At 42.9% G+C, this 17,953-nt stretch overlaps 2 protein-coding genes across 2 annotated transcripts in view; one reads left to right on the forward strand and one right to left on the reverse strand.

The window, feature by feature from the left end:
• LOC104342508 (netrin-4) overlaps positions 1-1,359 on the reverse strand; it is a 51,061-nt gene extending 49,702 nt beyond the window's left edge. The window contains exon 1 of the mRNA XM_009946135.1: positions 1,293-1,359. Coding sequence (XP_009944437.1) covers positions 1,293-1,359 — 67 coding nt within the window. The remainder of the gene's footprint in view (positions 1-1,292) is intronic.
• A 3,635-nt stretch (positions 1,360-4,994) lies between these two features.
• The window catches only part of UROC1 (urocanate hydratase 1), a 45,107-nt gene continuing 32,148 nt past the window's right edge, over positions 4,995-17,953 (forward strand). The window contains exons 1-4 of the mRNA XM_086470053.1: positions 4,995-5,120; positions 12,991-13,121; positions 15,792-15,885; positions 16,958-17,017. Of these exons, the coding sequence (XP_086326179.1) occupies positions 4,995-5,120; positions 12,991-13,121; positions 15,792-15,885; positions 16,958-17,017 (411 nt within the window). The remainder of the gene's footprint in view (positions 5,121-12,990; positions 13,122-15,791; positions 15,886-16,957; positions 17,018-17,953) is intronic.

The following is a 17,953-nucleotide window of genomic DNA, read 5'->3' on the forward strand; positions in this document are numbered from 1 at the left end:
TAGCCTAGGAAACTAGTGAGCTAAGACACTAAGAGGACTAAGGTACATGTCCTCTCTCCATTCATTCTCTGTCATGTTGTGATAGACAGCCTTTGTCCCAAATGAGTCACTGGATAATATGGTTTTTAAATTTATGAGATGTTTTCAGTTCTTAAGAAAATATCTCTTGCAGTTACGGAAATCTAATGTCTCTGTTATAAAAAGGGTTCTAGCTAGGGAATAGCCTGATCTGAATCCACCTGATCTGCCTTTGACTTTACTAGAGTTTGCAGGGTAGCTGAACACTTCAATCACTTTCAAATCACTGCATGAAGAGTGTTGTTCCTGTCCTAATACTCTGAGCACACCGGTGAAATCCAAACCACTGATAGGCTTTCCTGTGAAGAAAGAGATCCCAAGCCAGTATCTCAAAGGAAAAGTCATTAAGGACGTACTGTTGCTTTATTGGTAATTATTTTTATTTTTCTGACCTGATCTTTGTAATTAATCCCTTTTAAACTTAAAGATGTATAAAACCACAGCAGGAAGAAAAAAAAATCTAATGCTTTGCTTCCTTTCCCTTAAGGAATTTGTCTCCATCATAATCCAGGTGTTTTTAGGACCCTATGTAAATACCCTTACAGCTGTATCTTTCCTATCTCTGCTTATTTGTACACCCACATATATACACACAACTAATCAACTTCTCTTTCTGTCCTAATCCATTTTTTTCTCTAATGCTAATTTAATCTTATTCACCGCATGTTAACTATTAAGTTGGGGAATACACTGAATGAATGGACTGTCTTGGATAAATAATAAATACTAAACAGTGTCTCTGACTTTGAATTATGCAAAATCAAGTTAACAGAGAATAATTCAGATTCCTACAGTGATGCTGTCCAAGGCTGTTGTCGTTTCACTCTTGTCCTGCCTAGGAAGGCAGCGTTTCCTCCTCGAAACAAATACACAGCAAATCTCAATCCAGCTACCCCTTTCTTTTTCTCTCTTACTTTTCTTTCATTCACAAAAATAATACACTTTTTTTTTTTTTTTTTCCTTTTAAGGATGTATGAAACTGTACATCCTATTGTAAGTCTTTGGGAGGAGACTGAGCTGTAAAGCTGTGTAGTGCAGGGAATGAGAAGCATTTGTATATCTTGACTAATCCAGATTCCTTGTAAAAATCCAATCTAAAATAAAGATGTTGACATAAATTTTGTTAACAAACAGATCTGATTTCTATTTCCTTTCCCCTTGCTAAACTTAGGATAAATTTTTTCAAAATGGCAATATTGATTTATTTTGCTTACCTGCTTCCACATGGCCAGAAATAAAATATTCCAAGAACACAATCAGCATGATGCCTTTGTGCTGCATGGCTGTCAGTAGAATATCTGTCCTTAGTGGAGCAAAAAAGAGCCGCAGTAATCTACAGGTTTGGTGCTTGCATGGCTTTTCTGTATTTTCTTTCTTTCTTTCTGCTCACCTTCCTCTCAGTGTAGGGGTCAAGGCTGCTGTCTCATTCTTCTTGTTCTTGTTTGGTCCAGAGGTGGTTGGTTTGTTTTGGTTTTTTTTTCAGGGCTCAGACGCCTTCTGGGTGTCACCCATACATTGCTTCCAATAAATAAATAAATAACAAAGATTTTCTGTGTCTTTACCCCTCTCCATGCAGCGGGCCGGGTACATTCACATCCCTGATGCAGCCCCCCGAATGCACCATCGAGGGCTGATGAAACGCAGAGAGCTCTGTTCGGTCCGGTCCTTAGCGGTTGTTTGGATGCTATTTTGAAACTTTCATTTCTGCTCCTTGCTTTTCGTGGAGCTTCGTTTTGGCTTTGCCTGGGTTCCCCCTGGCAACCTTCCCCACCACCCCCCCACCACCCCCCGCACCTCCCGTAGCCTGCTGCTAACCGGGGTAGTGATGGGGTCCGGGCAGCGTGAACCCCGCTTTGTTAGGAGGTCTCCCCCAGTACCTTCTTTCCCTTTGCTCCCTGCAGCAGAGGGTCATAAGAAGAACAGAGTTGGCTTTTCTCCCTGAGAGATGATGAGAAGCAAGTGCTTTCTTGGCTCTTCTCTCTCTTTATTTTGGTTTGGTTTATTTTCTTGTATTTCCCTCCTCCCTCCGCTGTCACGAAAGCCACTTCTCCCCCACTTCCAAGGGATTTGCTTCACACAGCGAGCGCCAGGGGATAAGAGTAAAAAACAAACCAAACGCCAGCTCGCCGGTGCTGGTGCCTGGGAAATCCCTGCCCGCCTCTGCCGCTGGACCGCGGCTTCTGGCCGGGATTTAGGGGCTGCGGTTCACGGGGAGGGGCAGGAGGGCAGGAGGGCAGGCTCGGGCAAGGGGCTGCTCTCCTGGGGTAGAGGAGCAATGCCCAGCGCCTGGGCGAGAGGGGGGGAAAAGAGGAGGCGGGGGTGGGGGGTGGAGGATCCTCCCTCCTGCTACAGCACGGCTTAGGGCTGGGGGGTTCCTTCCCTGCCGGGGGCTGGTTAGGTAGCTTCAAGTTTTGCCTCTGCCTGCCTTTCAGTCTCTAGCACATCTCTCCGTCCTAACTGGGCAGTTCTCCTCTCTGGTCCTGTCTGGCTGCAAAGGGGATTATTATAACATGTGATCTTCTTCCTGTTCTTTATATGTGCCTTTTTTTTTTTTTTTTTTTTTTTTTTTAGGGTGGAGGAGGATGGGTCGGTTCCGCACCTCCTCGTCGGCTGGGCTGGTCCTTGTGGCGCTCAGAGGCAGGCGTTGTTTTCCAGCCGTATCTTCTCCTCCAAGAGCCGGTGCCTCTGTGTGTGTGTGTGTGTATGTGTATGTGTGTGTGCGTGTGCGTGTCCGTGTCCGTGTGCGTGTGCGTGTGCGCGGGGCGGGGGCAGGCAGCGCTGCCCGCCGGCCGGTGCCTGCTGTCCCTGCAGCACCCTCTGCCCGCCCGCCCGGCGCATGACACTGCCCCGCCGCGGGGCACAGCCCCCGCCCGGGCACCCACGGGGCAGCCCCAGGGCGTGGGGGGAGCGGGCTGGCTTGGGGTTCTTAGGTGCGGCTCACACGGTGTACACACGGACACACGCACCGGGTTTCTCTCCGTATTCACAGACATGAGCTGGGACAAGCCAGGCAGCAAAGGGACTGGTGACTTCTGGAGGAGCTGGGGGGTCTGCTCCGGCACCGCTGACACACCTCTGTCCGCCCCAGCCGACGCTGGGCATGATCCTGAAGTTGAGTTTGCTCAGGTAACTCCAACACAAAGCGCTCAGGGACACAGAGAGGCTCCAGCACGTAGCGATCAGCGTGAAACTGCTCAGACCTAGAAAAACTTCTAATTCACGCAGTTGAGTTTCCCCTTAGCTTCGTTCTCTCTTTCTTCAGCTTTCACAGCAGTATAACGCCATTAACTTCTGCCTGATGTCACAAAAGGAAGCAGGTCCAATCGGAGTCCAAATGTAGACGAGGTTATTCTTGCACCCATGTGTGCACAGGATCACACCTTAGAGGGACTTGGAGAATGTGAGTCATACAAAGAAGAACAAGGGAAGATTTTTTTCCCTTTGGGGTGTTCATGTAAGGCAGGGTTGTTTAACTAGGTTTTGGGGTAGAATTTTCTGACTTTACCCTTTATCTTCCTTTTTTGTATGTTTTTAATAAGGAAACCCAATAGAAAATATTAAAATATGAAGGAGGCTTTTTCCTATCCTTTTTACCTTTTGTTTGAAAAGATAAAATACTGTATAATTACAATACAAAATTCTCCTGACATAAATGACAGTTAGTATCCTTCAGAGGGTTTTAGTCTGCTGTGCACTCAGGTCCCCTGGGATGTTCTGAGTTCTTTCAACTCAAGCATCTTCTGTGGGAGCTGGGGATGTGCAGTATGTCCTAGAGCTAAAGCCAATGTGACATTAATGAGATGCTGTCATTTAATAATCGTGCTTTGTTGTCATCGTTTGTTGATAGCTGCCTTTGTGGGAAAATGCAGTATTTTTTTTATTCCCAGGTTTAGACTCATTCCTACTGAAATGTTTCTCCCAGTTAATTTCACCAGGCTCAAACTGTGGCACCTGACAAAATTCCCTGGCCATGAGTTATAGTTCCATGGATGTAATAAAGGACAAGAAGCTTCTGTATAATTTAATAATATAATAAACAACTCAAAATGGAGAGCAAAGTTCATCTTGCACTGTAAGTGGAAAACCAAAGTTAAATATATTAATTTGCCTGTGATGTCTGGATGGCAGTACTGTAAGACTTTCTGGTTGTTGTTGACTGTAGGGTATAAAAGTGACTTAGAACTGAAAGCCTTAATTCTTCCTCCCAATTATTGCCTGTCTTGAGAAAACCACTACTGGTGCTAATGAGTACATTTCCAATTTAAGACTACCAAAATCCATTCTTGCCTGTGAGCTAAGAGGAGCCAACACCTAAGGGAGAAATTTTGCTGTTATCATTGACACTGCTGTTGTCTAGAAGATGAATTGCTGAGATCTGAGGAACAGCCCATACCTAGAGGTGTCAACCAGAGAATGCCCATCTTGGCTGAACGGTGTGTATGAACAGTGATGTGAATAATAATGATTAACTTTAGTTAGTTCCTAATCTATAGAAATGCAAATGCACAGTCCTTGAGGTCTCAGGCAAGGTTCATGCTCCAGACCGTGACTCTCACTGGGACACTGGGGGAATCAGATGATTTGGAAAGTGGCTGCGTTTGCTCTAGTGGCTTAGCACAGCACCAGCTGACAAAGCACCCAGAGAATAAACAGCAAAACTGTGAATCATTCATTTTGGGGGAGGAGGGGAGAGCCAATGGCATGGCACAGAGGGGGGAGGTGTGTCACCTGTGCCATGCCCTCTCTGCTTGACAGGCCTGTTAGAAAAAGCCAGAGGACAGGCTATCCTCTTCGAGATCACCCTGGAGTGGTGGTACATCTGAGTCGCTTAGCATCTTACCCGCCTGCACCCTTTGTTCCTGTTCCTTGTACCTCTTGTTTGCCTTGCCTTTCCTCCTCGTATTTCATCAGCAGCTATGACCAGCCTGAAGGAAATCTGTCGTGGCCTTCCTCTCTACCCTTTGCCTGAAAACAGAGGTCGGAGGAAAGGAATACCCCATGCACCCGTGAGAACCCCTAATCTCACTGCTCAGGAAAAAAAGGTAACATGGGATTTCATAGGGCTTTACTTCTCTTCCTTTCAGATAAATGCAGCTTGGGGCAGCAGACCTGATGGCCTCAAATGCTTTTCTGAGTGTGCCCCTAATTTGTGGCAAATGTATTTCCTTGGCGTTGTAATTTCAGTGGGTAATGTGACAAAGTACTGGAAACTCTTCTGCTTGCTGTCTTTCTTCCTCAGAGATAAGCAGGTTGATATGAGGGAGATTTGGTGCACGACACCTTCCATGACAGTAAATGGCTAAACAACACGCATTAGGCTTCAATGCTGTCAATCTGGCATTGTTCCTTGGAGATGAAATTATGAATGCTGTTGCAAAAACACTGCATATGTATGGGAGTGAAAGCCAACCCCTCAAATACAATAAACATCAAATGTGGTGAATAAGCATCACAGTACAAGCTGCTCATCTGTATATTTGCATAAAATATCCAAAGATAACTTATTTTAACCAGTAGTCTGAGCATCCTGGAATTTAGGCAAGTTTGTAGGGAGTCAAGTTAATTGTTTGTCTTTAGTTGTGTAATTCGTTTCCTGTCTCTTTTTGTTTGAATAGTCTGTGTACACACTAAGGTAATCATTGCATTATTTTGTGTTAGAGATTTTTAAAAAAATCAGCAGCAGAATATAGTGGTCAATGGGTGGAGATCCTTAGGAATTTGTGTGGGAGAGGCTAAGGTGGGTTCCTTAGTTTGAAAGTCTGTGTTTCATCATGTGTAACATCACTTATAATGTGACATTTTGGTCAGAACACAGAAGTTCCTTCTCCACTAAGTTGCACGCAACTTCTTTGCCTTTGTGGGAGTTCCCACTAGCATCAGCAGCCAAATTCTTTCAAAGTCCACTTCCACAGGCAGAGGAGAGCCTAGTCAAAGGGTAGAAAGAGGAACAGCTGTGAGATATCCAAAGAGGATTTACTTCAATATCAGGAGCATTCATGGCTGAGGCATCTTGTCTGTGCCTGAGACAGCTCAGACACATGGAAGTGTGGCTACTAACTGTGCAGAAGGGGGCTGTGGTGATGGCTGTGAAGATAAAGGAGGGGCGAGCAAGCTTCATTGCATGTCAGAACATTGCCAATCATCTCTATTTTATTCCTTGCCTTTGCTAAATCACTTTTCCCCAGGAGAAATCTGCTATAGCACATATGGCACTGGTGCAGCAGAGGAGATGGTACCTCTCAAAAGGATAACAAACCTTACTCTTTACCTGGGGAGAGAAAGGTAAATGACAAAGTCCTCACTCCCTATATAGATACTGGAATAGTTTCCTGCCTCCTTTAAGTGTTGCAGGGAGATGGCAGTAGTCTGATTTTCTGGCCCCAGTCTACTGTCTAACATCCTACCTTCATCTCTCCTTCTTACCTACCACGTGTGATAAAGGTCATGCTAGCTGGGTTTTTTATTAGACTCTTAAAGATTTAAAAGCTTCCTTTCTGATTTATTTTACTCTTAATCTTCCACCTTAAACTTAACTGAGTTAGAGGCTCATCTGGTATTTATTTTATATCTGAAAGGTCAAATCTCTTTTTTTTTAAGAGGCGTTCCATGCTTAGAAAAGCATGTAGACAGAAAGATTTCTGTCTACAAGTTGGTTTTTAAGTCTTGAGATAGGCTTCCAGATTTTGTTGACAGTGTGTAATGCTGAGTATATTGTGAAGAATGTCTTTATGTACGACACTGTGTTCATTTTCTAATTGAAGTACTCAGGGGACAGAAGTGAAGGTAATAATGCTCTGCTGTTTTCCTCGGGATTTGTCCCTCTCTTCATATGCCTTCATTCCAGTTTTAGCCCTTTCTACAATAATAAACCTTAGCACTGCCAGTGTTTTATTTTCTTGGACCTCCTTTTGTGGTTATAAGTGAGATTTACAAAGTTCTGTGTGTTTGGGGGCTTGCTGAAGAGGTACAAAATTCTTCCTATCATACCAACTTTAATCTTCTTGGATTAAACAAGACATTTCTCAGGACCGATTCTGTTTATGTTTCCTGAGTTCTCTTCCTTTTGCATTCTTGGGGGTGGAACGTCTCCCTTATGCTGAAAGGCTGAAGGAGCTGGGTCTCTTTAGCTTGGAGGAGACTGAGGGTGACATCATTGATGTTTATAAATACGTAAAGGGCGAGTGTCAGGAGGATGGAGCTGGGCTCTTCTTGGTGATGTCCAAGGACAGGACAAGGGGCAACGGGTGCAAGCTGGAGCGTAGGAGGTTCCATACTAACATAAGGAAAAACTTTTTCACTGTGAGGATGACAGAGCACTGAAACAGTCTGCACAGAGAGGTTGTGGAGTGTTCTTCTCTGGAGACATTCAAAACCCGCTTGAACATGTTCCTGTGTGACCTACTCTATGTGGTCCTGCTCTGGCAAGGGGTTGGACTAGATGATCTTTTGAGGTCCCTTCCAACCCCTAACATTCTGTGATTCTGTGATTCTTTGCCTGAGGCCTGAAACAGACACATCTTTTCTCTTTCCCACCACAGGTCAGGAAACACGAGCTTTCTGTTTCTCAGCACCTGTATCTCAATGGAAATATGCTACAAAGAAACTACCCCTAAAATTGTATGTGTGGTGTGTCCTTTGCAGAACAAGGATATCGTATGTTCAATACTCATTGACATTCCAGTAAAGCTAGAGCAACTTGGAAAGAATGTGCACTTCTCAGTGCTGCTCAGAATCAGAAAATAAATGTTATGTGTTCATCCATGCAGCAGTTCCCTTAGGCATTATAGAGCCAAGTCATGTTACAGTCTTCCTGCTACCCCAGCATGATCATCTGTTTCCTGATTGCAGCATCATCTGTGTTTCAGTCAGAGGGCCCTGAATTCAGTAATGGACCTTGATGACCTGGATGAGCCTCACCTGAGATCTCCACTCACACCCTCTGCCCATAGGGGCCTCCCGGGCTCAGACCTGGGACTTCACTCTCAGTCATGTTGGAGATGTGCCTGTCTCAAGTTCTGTCACAGGGTGTCCCTGTGCCCAGCCGTGGACCTCATTGACCTGATCTCCAACCTGTGGGCTGACTTGCCCCTGTGAGCTTTTCTGGTGATCTCTGGGCCCCATTGCTCTGTGGTAACCATCACCAGACCTGATCCTGACTTGCACTCCTACCTTGGCCCCAGACCTGCATATCACCATGATCTTGCCCGACAACCTGAGCTCCTTATGGAAGCTGGCTACCTTCCCTGGACTGCCCTGCTCACCTTCCTCAGGTGCTATGAGGCTGGAGCCTGGCTGGTGAGGTGCCTGTTCTGCTGGCTGTGTTACTCTGCTGGGCTCCCTATCCCTTAGGGAGCAGCTAGGCATTGCTGCTTTGTGACATCCTAGTACAAAGAGCTGAAAACCAGAGCCTATGAAGTCATGTAGCACCTGAAGTTCTTCTTCAGCTTTCTGGAGTAGAAGCAAGACATTTGACCTTAATTGTTGCTTTACACATCCAGAAACAAGGCCATTTTCAAAAGTTTTTATGTGGATTGGAAAGACCAACTTGCTGGCTTGTGTTTTGGAACATCTGGATAATAAAGAGCTTGATTAAACTTTCACAGCCTGTAGGGAATTTATAGCAATGGCTAGCCAGAAATTGCTATGTTTACTTCCCAGCTGAGGTGATCTAAACTGGGACCTATCAGGAAGAATAATATATGAAACAACCATCTCACTTTTACAGTTGCTGTTTAGAGAATAGTGCCACCAAACGTTCTGGGCCTAGATATCATCAGGCAGCAGACGACAGATGGGAGGCAAGCAACATCACTGGAAAAGGCACAGAACTAAGAATGAAACTGTTGTAGACTTAAGCTAGTCACTTCCTCTCCTCATGCTTCTCTTTCTCTCAGTAAACAGGAAGACTGCAAATCTTAGTGTTTGAGGGTCTCAAGATCCTTAAATTGGAAGTCTTGATGATCTTGTTAGAAAATGGAAATGAATGACATTCCTTCTGAAGAGGTACTGGCTCTTCAACAAACACCAATTAACAAAGAGGCTGGTATACTTGATTTCTCACAAGAATCCCCCAACAAAGATATTTACAGCTGATTGGTTGCAGCAGGATTTAATAGGTTATTTTTACTACATTTTGTTGACATTGAGAGCTCTGAATCTTGATTAAATAGCAGCAGGATCTTGTTTTACTGTATAAATATGTCCTATGTTACAGTGTAAAATGTGCCAAAAGGAAAAAAAAAGTATTCTATTACCATCTTCAGGAGCTGTTGAGACCAGGTGGGGCAGTGCTCCCTGCCTCCACCCTCTGGACTATCTCCTGTCAATGGGCACAACAATGCCTTATCGCCTGACCCATCGATAACTCGCTCCTGGACTATCTCCTGTTAATGGCCCATCAAGGAACTGCCTCACGACTCCCCATCCTATTGTGAGATGCTCCGCCCGGGGGGAAGGAGCCAAGCAGTCCATGCCAAATAAAAACTGAGATTTCGAACACCCTAGCAGCCTTCTTCCACTGGATTCCCAGAGGAGTTTTTCCCCCCACTGGAGTTCCAGAGGACAAGAGCTACCTACCTACCTACCACTGGACCTTCGGAGGAAGACCAGACTCTTTTACCTGATCGCTGCTTCAACAGAACTACATCCATCGCTTCAGGACTGCAGCCAGCATCTTATCGGACTGCTACTGCCACCCTAACAGGGTGTCAGGTTGTATTCCTGACTCTGTCAGTGTAAACCAGTGGGTTGTTTGTTTTTCCCTGCCTTGTGGTTTTTTTTTTTAATATATATATATATAAGTAAAGAACTGTTATTCCTATTCCCCATATCTTTGCCTGAAGGCCCGTTAATTTCAAAATTATAATAATTTGGAGGGAAGGGGGTTGCACTTTCCATTTCAAGGGAGGCTCCTGCCTTCCTCCACAGACACCTGTCTTTCAAACCAAGACACAATGTCAGTGAATACAGAAAAAAAAAAAAAGACACCTTAATAGTGGCTAGAGCTTAAACACAAGAATCAAATGTTTGATCCAGCTGGCAGATCTAAGAGGAAGCCTTGCATTGCACTGAGCTGAACTGAATCAGTAACTCAGCAAATTCAGAGCAGTTTTTTTAAAACAACCTATGAGGCTCAGGTGTATAAGTGCAGTTGACTTTTTTTTTTTAAGACACCAATGAACTGTGGACCTGGTTTTTCAGAGGTGTTGAGCACATGCAGATTAAGCTTCTGTTGGTCGAAGTTATGAACAGGAAAAACACCTAAATATCAAATGCACAATGTCTAATATTCAGAATGCAGTGTGTCAGTTGTAGGTAAATCAATCCTACTTAAAGGTTAGAATAAAGTTTTATATGATGCTTTAATGAAATGTAAGGAGTAATGGCCTTGTATTGCCTTTCCACAAAAGCACGATGATCAGCCTATTTGAATTTGCTCCTTGAGTGCCTTTCTAAGGTTATTCAGTTTATGACTCAATAATGAATATGCAAAATTATTCCTGATGCACATGGCAATTGCTCTTTCATAAAGCAGTCAGGCTCCATCTAAGCAATTTTAAGTGCCCCAGCTCTCCTGTTGAGAGACTGTTTGGGAATCTCTTATATCTAAATTCTTCTGATTTCAAGGCTACCTTTTTTTATGGCTAATTCATAGCTATTTATTTCTCTTTCAACATTTCCCTGAAGCTCCTTCCTGCTTGACATTTATCCTGCAGTGAGACAGCAATCAAGTGTCACCTTTGTTCATTTAAGCTAAACAAGCCAGTCTTAGTTCTCCTTTATAAGATCTCTATTGTCTGTACAACCAAGGCACCCTTTGCATCCTTCATGTAACATCTAAGTTCATGTTTCATTAATGTTTGTGTCATCAAAATTCAGGCTTCTGCTAATGTATAACATTAATAGGATGGAGGCTCAGTCTAAGTGAATTTATTTGAAAATCCAAACAGGTTTTGCTTGCTTGTATTTTTAGAGTGAAGAAAAATATTTGTCCATCAGTTTCATCATAATACAAATAATATATTGATCAAAGACTGGGTGATCCTTGCCAGACTGGAAGAAAACACTCATCTGGATAGTTGTCTGTAGTTTTCACAGGGAGCCAAAATGCCAAATCTGGCAAAGTTTTCTTCTTGATTTTTGTTGTGGTAAGGGGTGGAGGTGATTTTATTCTAACCTTAGAAATTGCTTAGATCTAGAACCCAATGTGACAGCTTTTTGCCTCTGAGATTGATTTTGAAAATCCCCACGTATTTTGACATGGTGTGGGTATAACTGTGGTTTTTGCGTTTGCTAATAACATGTCCTTGAAAAATGACTGCTTATCTAACTGGAGAAGAATAAGGTGCTACTTGAAGATGGAATTTGCATTTTCTCATCTGGCAAATAGGTTTTCCCCCTTGTCTTTCTCTGTGTGGAATGGCAAATCTAATTTGTAGGGTTTTACTGGTCTGATCCTCAGCTGGTGTAAATCAATATAGCTTCACTGATCTGAAAGTGTCTGACCCATACGCTTGTTCAGTAGCAAGTATGCCAACAAAAACCTCTCTTAGTATGGGGCATTTTTAGATTTAGAGATACTGTTCTTTCAGTGTGGTCTAAGGTATGTGAGACCAGCATGCTCAAACGAAGGGGAGGGAGAGCTCTAACTGTAAGAGCCAGACCCTATGGTCAACTCCTGTTGAATGAGGTTTATTACTGAGCTGAGGGCTTTATAGAACTCTTCAGGACGTTTTACCAGGATGAATGTTGATGATACCTAGACTGGATGAGTCTAGATGCCTTTGTTCTAGATACCTTGTACTACAGCCCACCTCTTCAATTCCTCCAGAAAATACTTGCTTCCATAACTCTTTTGAAGTGCCAACAGCAGGCGTCACAAACAAAGGGTATCCTTGCTATACTCAGCCCTCCAAAACTGGGCTTTCCTGTTGTTTCATAGACTGTTACCAGATTTGGAAGCAAGCTTGATCCCTTTCTATCCTTTCCACAGCCATTAAAAATCAGCCTAATGAGGATGTGAAATTCCATGTGATCTGTGAATACCTCCCACTAAAAGTCATTCAGATAGTGTTGTGAGGGAACTCACAAGATCTTTTAGCATCTTGGCATTAAATTGGCTTTTTAAAGATTACAAATCTTTATTCTCATTATGGTTTTAATCAAATGGAACATGGAATATAGACATGGCTTAACAGACTCTTACTAAAGATAGTAATTTATTTATGGTTTCTTTCATCCAAAAGGACATACTGTACTTTGCAAGCCATGGGTAGTGTCTTTGAAGGCAATAGGGAATATAAGCCACGTAGTACCATCTGCAGAATTTAATTCAGTGCCTAGTAATTACTTTAGATAATTTGGAAGTGATACATGTAGTAAATGTAATGTAAACCACCACCCTCTGCAATACATTAGGATGCTAAATGGAGTGAATCTTTAATAAAACTTAGCCCAAGAACATCTTCATCTGGGAGTATGTCACGTAACTCAGGGCTAAGATCCCTTTTGAGTGGAAAGTACAGTAGGGTCTTCAGTGTCTAGGAGTTCAGGGTTTCAGTCTAAGGCTTTCTGAACAATGTTTTCCTTGGTAGTTCAGTGCCCCCTACCATTGTGAGAGGGAATTCATCCATGTCTTAAACCTCCATGGTCTCTCCATGCAGATTTGGGGAGGTGGAAAGGGGGATGTTACTCGTGTACAGCAGCTTAATCTACAAGACAAGATGCAGGTGGTAACACTCCAGTAAGAAAGCAAGAATGGAGCTCCCCTGGTGTGAACTTGGCCTTTTAAATTATATCATCCTTGTGATAGCTTAGGCAGGCTTCCAGCTGAGTCTGATTAAAGTCCAGGGCCAGCCACTTACCTCCATTTCTCTTTTATCTCAATTTTTATCTCTTGGGTTTTTTTGGCAGCTGGCTTTGCGTAATGCCTTGCGTTACTTCCCACCTGAAATACAAAAGAAGCTGGCACTGGAATTTGCTGAAGAGCTCAAGCTGTACGGCCATATTTACATGTACAGATTCTTTCCAGATATTGAGATGAGGTAAGAACTGGATGGTTCACACTGTATTTGACTGCTGTTTGCTTACCTGTTTTCACCTGTGGAACTGACCTTTAAATAGCAGCATTGCTATGTCCTAATTTACCTCTTGTAGAAACCATGTTATAACACATTAATTAAGTGAATCATCTGAATAAATTGGATGATCTGTGTGTGTCATTAGATAGCAGTGGTTTAATTTCCAATAAGTGATACTGTATGTTTTGCGATGCTCTTCTTTAAGGCTGTGTAACAGTGATCCTTCATGTCCAGCTTTCATCCTGTTCTCTGTCCTCATGAGAGTCCCATGGATAGGCTGTGGCAGGGCCAGGACAGTCTTGCTGCTGGAAAGCTCAGCACCACTCAACACAGGGAAAGGATTGTGGAAGGTTGTGTGCTTGGTAATGCCAGCTTTTACATACACAGAGATCCCAAATGCTCTGCCCCATAGCAAGTCTCAGTTTCTAGAGATCAGTCATTACTCAGAGATATCTGATTGCAACCTGGACAGAAATCTTGCAATAGTACTGAGCTGCTGCAAGTCAAGTCTCAAGTGAACCAAGAGGTAAGATCAGATGAGTGGATGGCTTGAGACCTGCTATGAGTGGCTTGTTGTTTCCCAGTCTCACAGAGAAGGCTTTCTGGGCATAAAAGAAAGACAGTACATTTTTCCATCACTGGAAGCTGTATCTGACCCTAGTTTGTAATATGCTGTGCCTGTTGCCTGTTGATCTTGGAGCATCACTTCATTCTAGGGCTGATGGGGCTAATGTTTGTGAAGTAGAACAGTTTTAGAGAGGGCTGCCAGGGGCTAGCTGCTTTTTTAAGTCTGATTGATTCCTTCATGCATTCAGCAGAGGCCTGGTTAATGTCTATACAGAAATCTGAATAAAGCGAGCAACTAGAAAGCACTCTGATTTCCACAGACATCCATATTTCTGTGCTGTCCATGCTAGTCTGGGGTCAGCTCTTGCAGAATTCAGCTAAGGGGAAGACAGCTAGAAGACTGCCTGAAAGATACTGCTGAGCTGGACTTCAGAGGACCCTACTCCCGAACTACATATGAGGACACTTTCCTCTCAGGCTTGGATGAGACAGTCCACCAGCTTGTTGATGGCACTGGCATCAGTTGCTCTTTGATAGCATCAAATTATTTTTATTTCTTTGTGACCATTTCACTGATCACTCTATTAGACTCTTACAGTATCAGATTAGGAAAATGCCTTTTGTTCTCTTTAGTCTGGTAGTATTTGGGGTTTTTTTTTGTTCTGAATGTCCCAGGGAGCACAGTTCAACTTGGTTCTGTCTCATTTAACACCCATGTTCAGCTGATACCTGAACTTTGGGTTTCTTATATTCTGAGCAATATTATGTGGAAATATCTCCTTTGAAGTGGTATCATTCCACAGAAATCCTGTTATTTTATCACATCAGGCTTAGAAAAACAGAAAATGCTAATAAAAAAAGTATTGCAGAAAAACTCAAATGCTTTCTCTCTTGGTTTGGCAATGACTACAAGACATTTGTTTTAGTATCCGGATGTAAAAAGCTAGGATCAAGTGCATATGATTATGGGAGGAGCCCATTCGCTAAATCTGTGGAATATACATTCCAGATCTTGGCTCATGAGCTGGTCAGCGGATGTACAATTTTTATTTTTTTGCAGTTGGCACTCTTTAGCCTAACGTTTTCGGTGTGTCTTCCCTGTACAAAGCAAGTGGCCAGCCACTGAAGATCTATGGTCCAATAAAAGGAATATAATTTAGAAACCATGTCAAATGATCCTATTTACCTTCAGGAACGTCTGTAATGGTGGTGTTGCTTACAGAAAGGGAAAGAGCACATCTCTTGATCAGTGGTTATACTTTCTTAGAGGCCTCAGCACAGTTGTGCTAAGACACGCAAACACAGCAAAGGAACTGTCCCTGCCCCGAAGAGCTACAGTATAAATCTAGGACTAGAAGTTTTAGAACAATTTGGTATGACAAACAGATAGTGGAGAAGATAACAGTGAGATGATCCCAGCAGCTGGCATTGAACACATTAGTGCTAGGAAACCTGAATCAGAGTATCTTTGTGAGGGTTTCCCATACCCCAGCTCTCATCTTTCTGGATGAAATGCATTTTATTCAGTAAAAAGGCCCATATTTCTCCTAACTAGTTCATTTTTTGAGAGCTTCTTTGTGACTGAAATTCAAGCTGGGTGTTTTTTCTTAGATAGGAACTTAAACAACAAGGGCTCTTGAGCCTGAAGGCAACTTCCGCTGATGCTGTTTTCCTTGGCATTGCAGGACTTAGCTGCTTGGCCTGGCAACTGTGCTACAGAGGCCAGTTCCAGCATCCCAAAAATAATCTAGTTAAAAAGCAATGGGAGCTCTTGGACACCATGTTTATAATCAATTGTGATTAACTGGTTCAGCAAATGATAAGCTGAGTACAATTTTTTTTTTTTCTTTGCTTTGTTCTGATAACAGTTAAAGCCTGATTTGCCTGTTAAGGTACATATGTCATTTCAGATCTGCACTTCCTTCTTTTTTTTTTCCTTCTTTCCTGGATAAAAGCCTGCAACTGAAAGGAGTGTGTTGGCATGCAGGGATATTTCTGTAGGGTATGTTGTTGTGGTTGCCCTTGTGAGTGAAAGTTTCTCCTAAATTTTTGTGACTACCGTTTCAGAGCATACCCCATAGGAGACTACCCTTGCAAGACCAAATCAGCTGCTGCCATTATGTTGATGATCATGAATAATCTGGATCCCTCAGTGGCTCAGGTAAGGTACAGTGAAAATAAGGATTCATTGAGCAGCAGCAAGTCTGCACGTTACTTTCTGTGTGTGCTCTCACAGAAAGACTGGAGGATTTAGGCGTATAGGTGAAATTAATCCTTGTGCAGATGATTTTCCTTCCACTGAGTGAATAGGATTTTAGTTGTTCATAAGTCTTTTGCTGGTTCTGTGCCCCAAGGTACATGCCAGCCCCTGTACATGAAGAGCTGGCTGCTGTGTGTTAGCTAAGCAGGCCAGTTTCAGCAGTGCCGAGGCAGCCCCCTTATGGGGTGATGTGCTAGAACATTATTTCTGTGAGGCTAAGCCTGCAAGGGGTTAAAGGTGATTCTATACTTTTCTTGTGGTTATGTCTTGATTCCTGGGGTTTGTGGTCTTTTGTATTAAGTTCCTCACTTTCCTGATGTGTACGGTTCTTAATTCTGCACAGTGGGTCCTGGTCCTAACACAGACCTTTGAGGGCTCTTACAGCACCAACAAGGTTCACTCCAGCTCCCACTACATTAGTACATTGCTTCTACAACTTCTGTTGAAAAATTAGTGCTAATTCTTCCTGTACCTTTGAAAGCTTGTCTCTCAAGGACAGATTGACTAGAGGATACAGGACTAAAGTCCACCCTTACAAGCACTACCCAGGTTAATGCCTCTTTTTGCAAATGGCAGGGGAGAGGCCATGCAACTATGCCATGCTGGTTATAGACTCTTCCATCTGTAAATGCCAGTGGCAACCAAACTATAAGCTCACTCAGTCCTCCTTTAAGGGAATTTACTGGGATGTCTGTCTGATACAGAAACTGTAATCAAGGAACCACTTTGTAGCATTCTGCATCCCAAATACCATTCTAACAATAACAAACAGGTGTTTGTTGAAAAAGAATGTTGTTATTTTTTTCTTAAATTATCACTTTTATGACGGTATTTTCTGATTTTGAGAATCTAGAGAGTGCTGATGCAATAACCTCTAGAAAAGATTTATTACTGAGGTTAAAAAAAATAGATTGGAGATACAGTGAAATGTTTCAGAAAAGTGCTTGCCTTATTGTTAAATTGTCTTTTTCAGTTTCCTCAGGAGCTTGTCACTTATGGAGGAAATGGGCAGGTCTTCAGCAACTGGGCGCAGGTAGGACATTGCTGCTTTTGCAACGTGTTTCACAAAACCAGCTTCACCCTCCCCCATGCACATTCTGCTTAGGCAGTTTGTGACAATTCTTGGCAGTCATGATCTCAAAATACTCCAAAACATCCTGTCTGGATAGAGGAATGTTCAGTTATTAACTGGGGAGAGCACAGACAGCACAACAGAAATACTAAACATAACACCTTAAACATACCAAGCTATGTATGATGATGTAAAGGCCAGTTCTTTGTCTTGCTCTGATACATTTGTATGTGCCTGTGTATTTCACACAGAAAATTTTAGAGTCAAAATGAATTCTAGGAAGCAAAAATGTGTACCTTTTGCTTGCTTGTTTCTCATAATTTTGCAACATTTTTCACAAGTAGTGGAATTAAAAAAAACCCCACCAAAACCTCTTTGATTTAAGAAAGTGCAATCCTGAGTCTTTTCCCAAGCAAATCAGATGAGCTGTAAATATTTACATGCTAGCTGGCTAGATCACACTGCACTTTACTGTCAGGCCTAGCAACATTATAGCTGATCTTCTGAGAATAATGGCAGCTGGGTAAAAGCCTGTCTCAAATCAGAGCTGGGATGTTTGAGGTGTGGTTGTATAATCTCCGTTCTCCTTCTCTGTCCAAAAATGGCAATAAATACGCTTCCTTTAATCCAAGTAGTGCAAAATGCACGTGGGAAACATTTTCAGGAGATCTTTGGCATCAACTACATATTTAGACTTATGTTTTGTGTGAGCTCTATTCTCTCAAGAAAAATAAACACTCTGGGTCTGAATGCTCTACAGGTGTGTGGTGGCAGGAAGAACATTCAATGAACAACCATCCTGAGTGTCTGTGATAGACACAAAATTGTGAATGCCAAAACCACATAATCTGTGCAGCCTCTGGTATGCCCCAAGGTCACCAAGTGGGGACAGGTGGA

The sequence above is a fragment of the Leptosomus discolor genome, chromosome 9, assembly GCF_034619465.1.
Source record: "Leptosomus discolor isolate bLepDis1 chromosome 9, bLepDis1.hap2, whole genome shotgun sequence".
Lineage (NCBI taxonomy): Eukaryota > Metazoa > Chordata > Aves > Leptosomiformes > Leptosomidae > Leptosomus > Leptosomus discolor.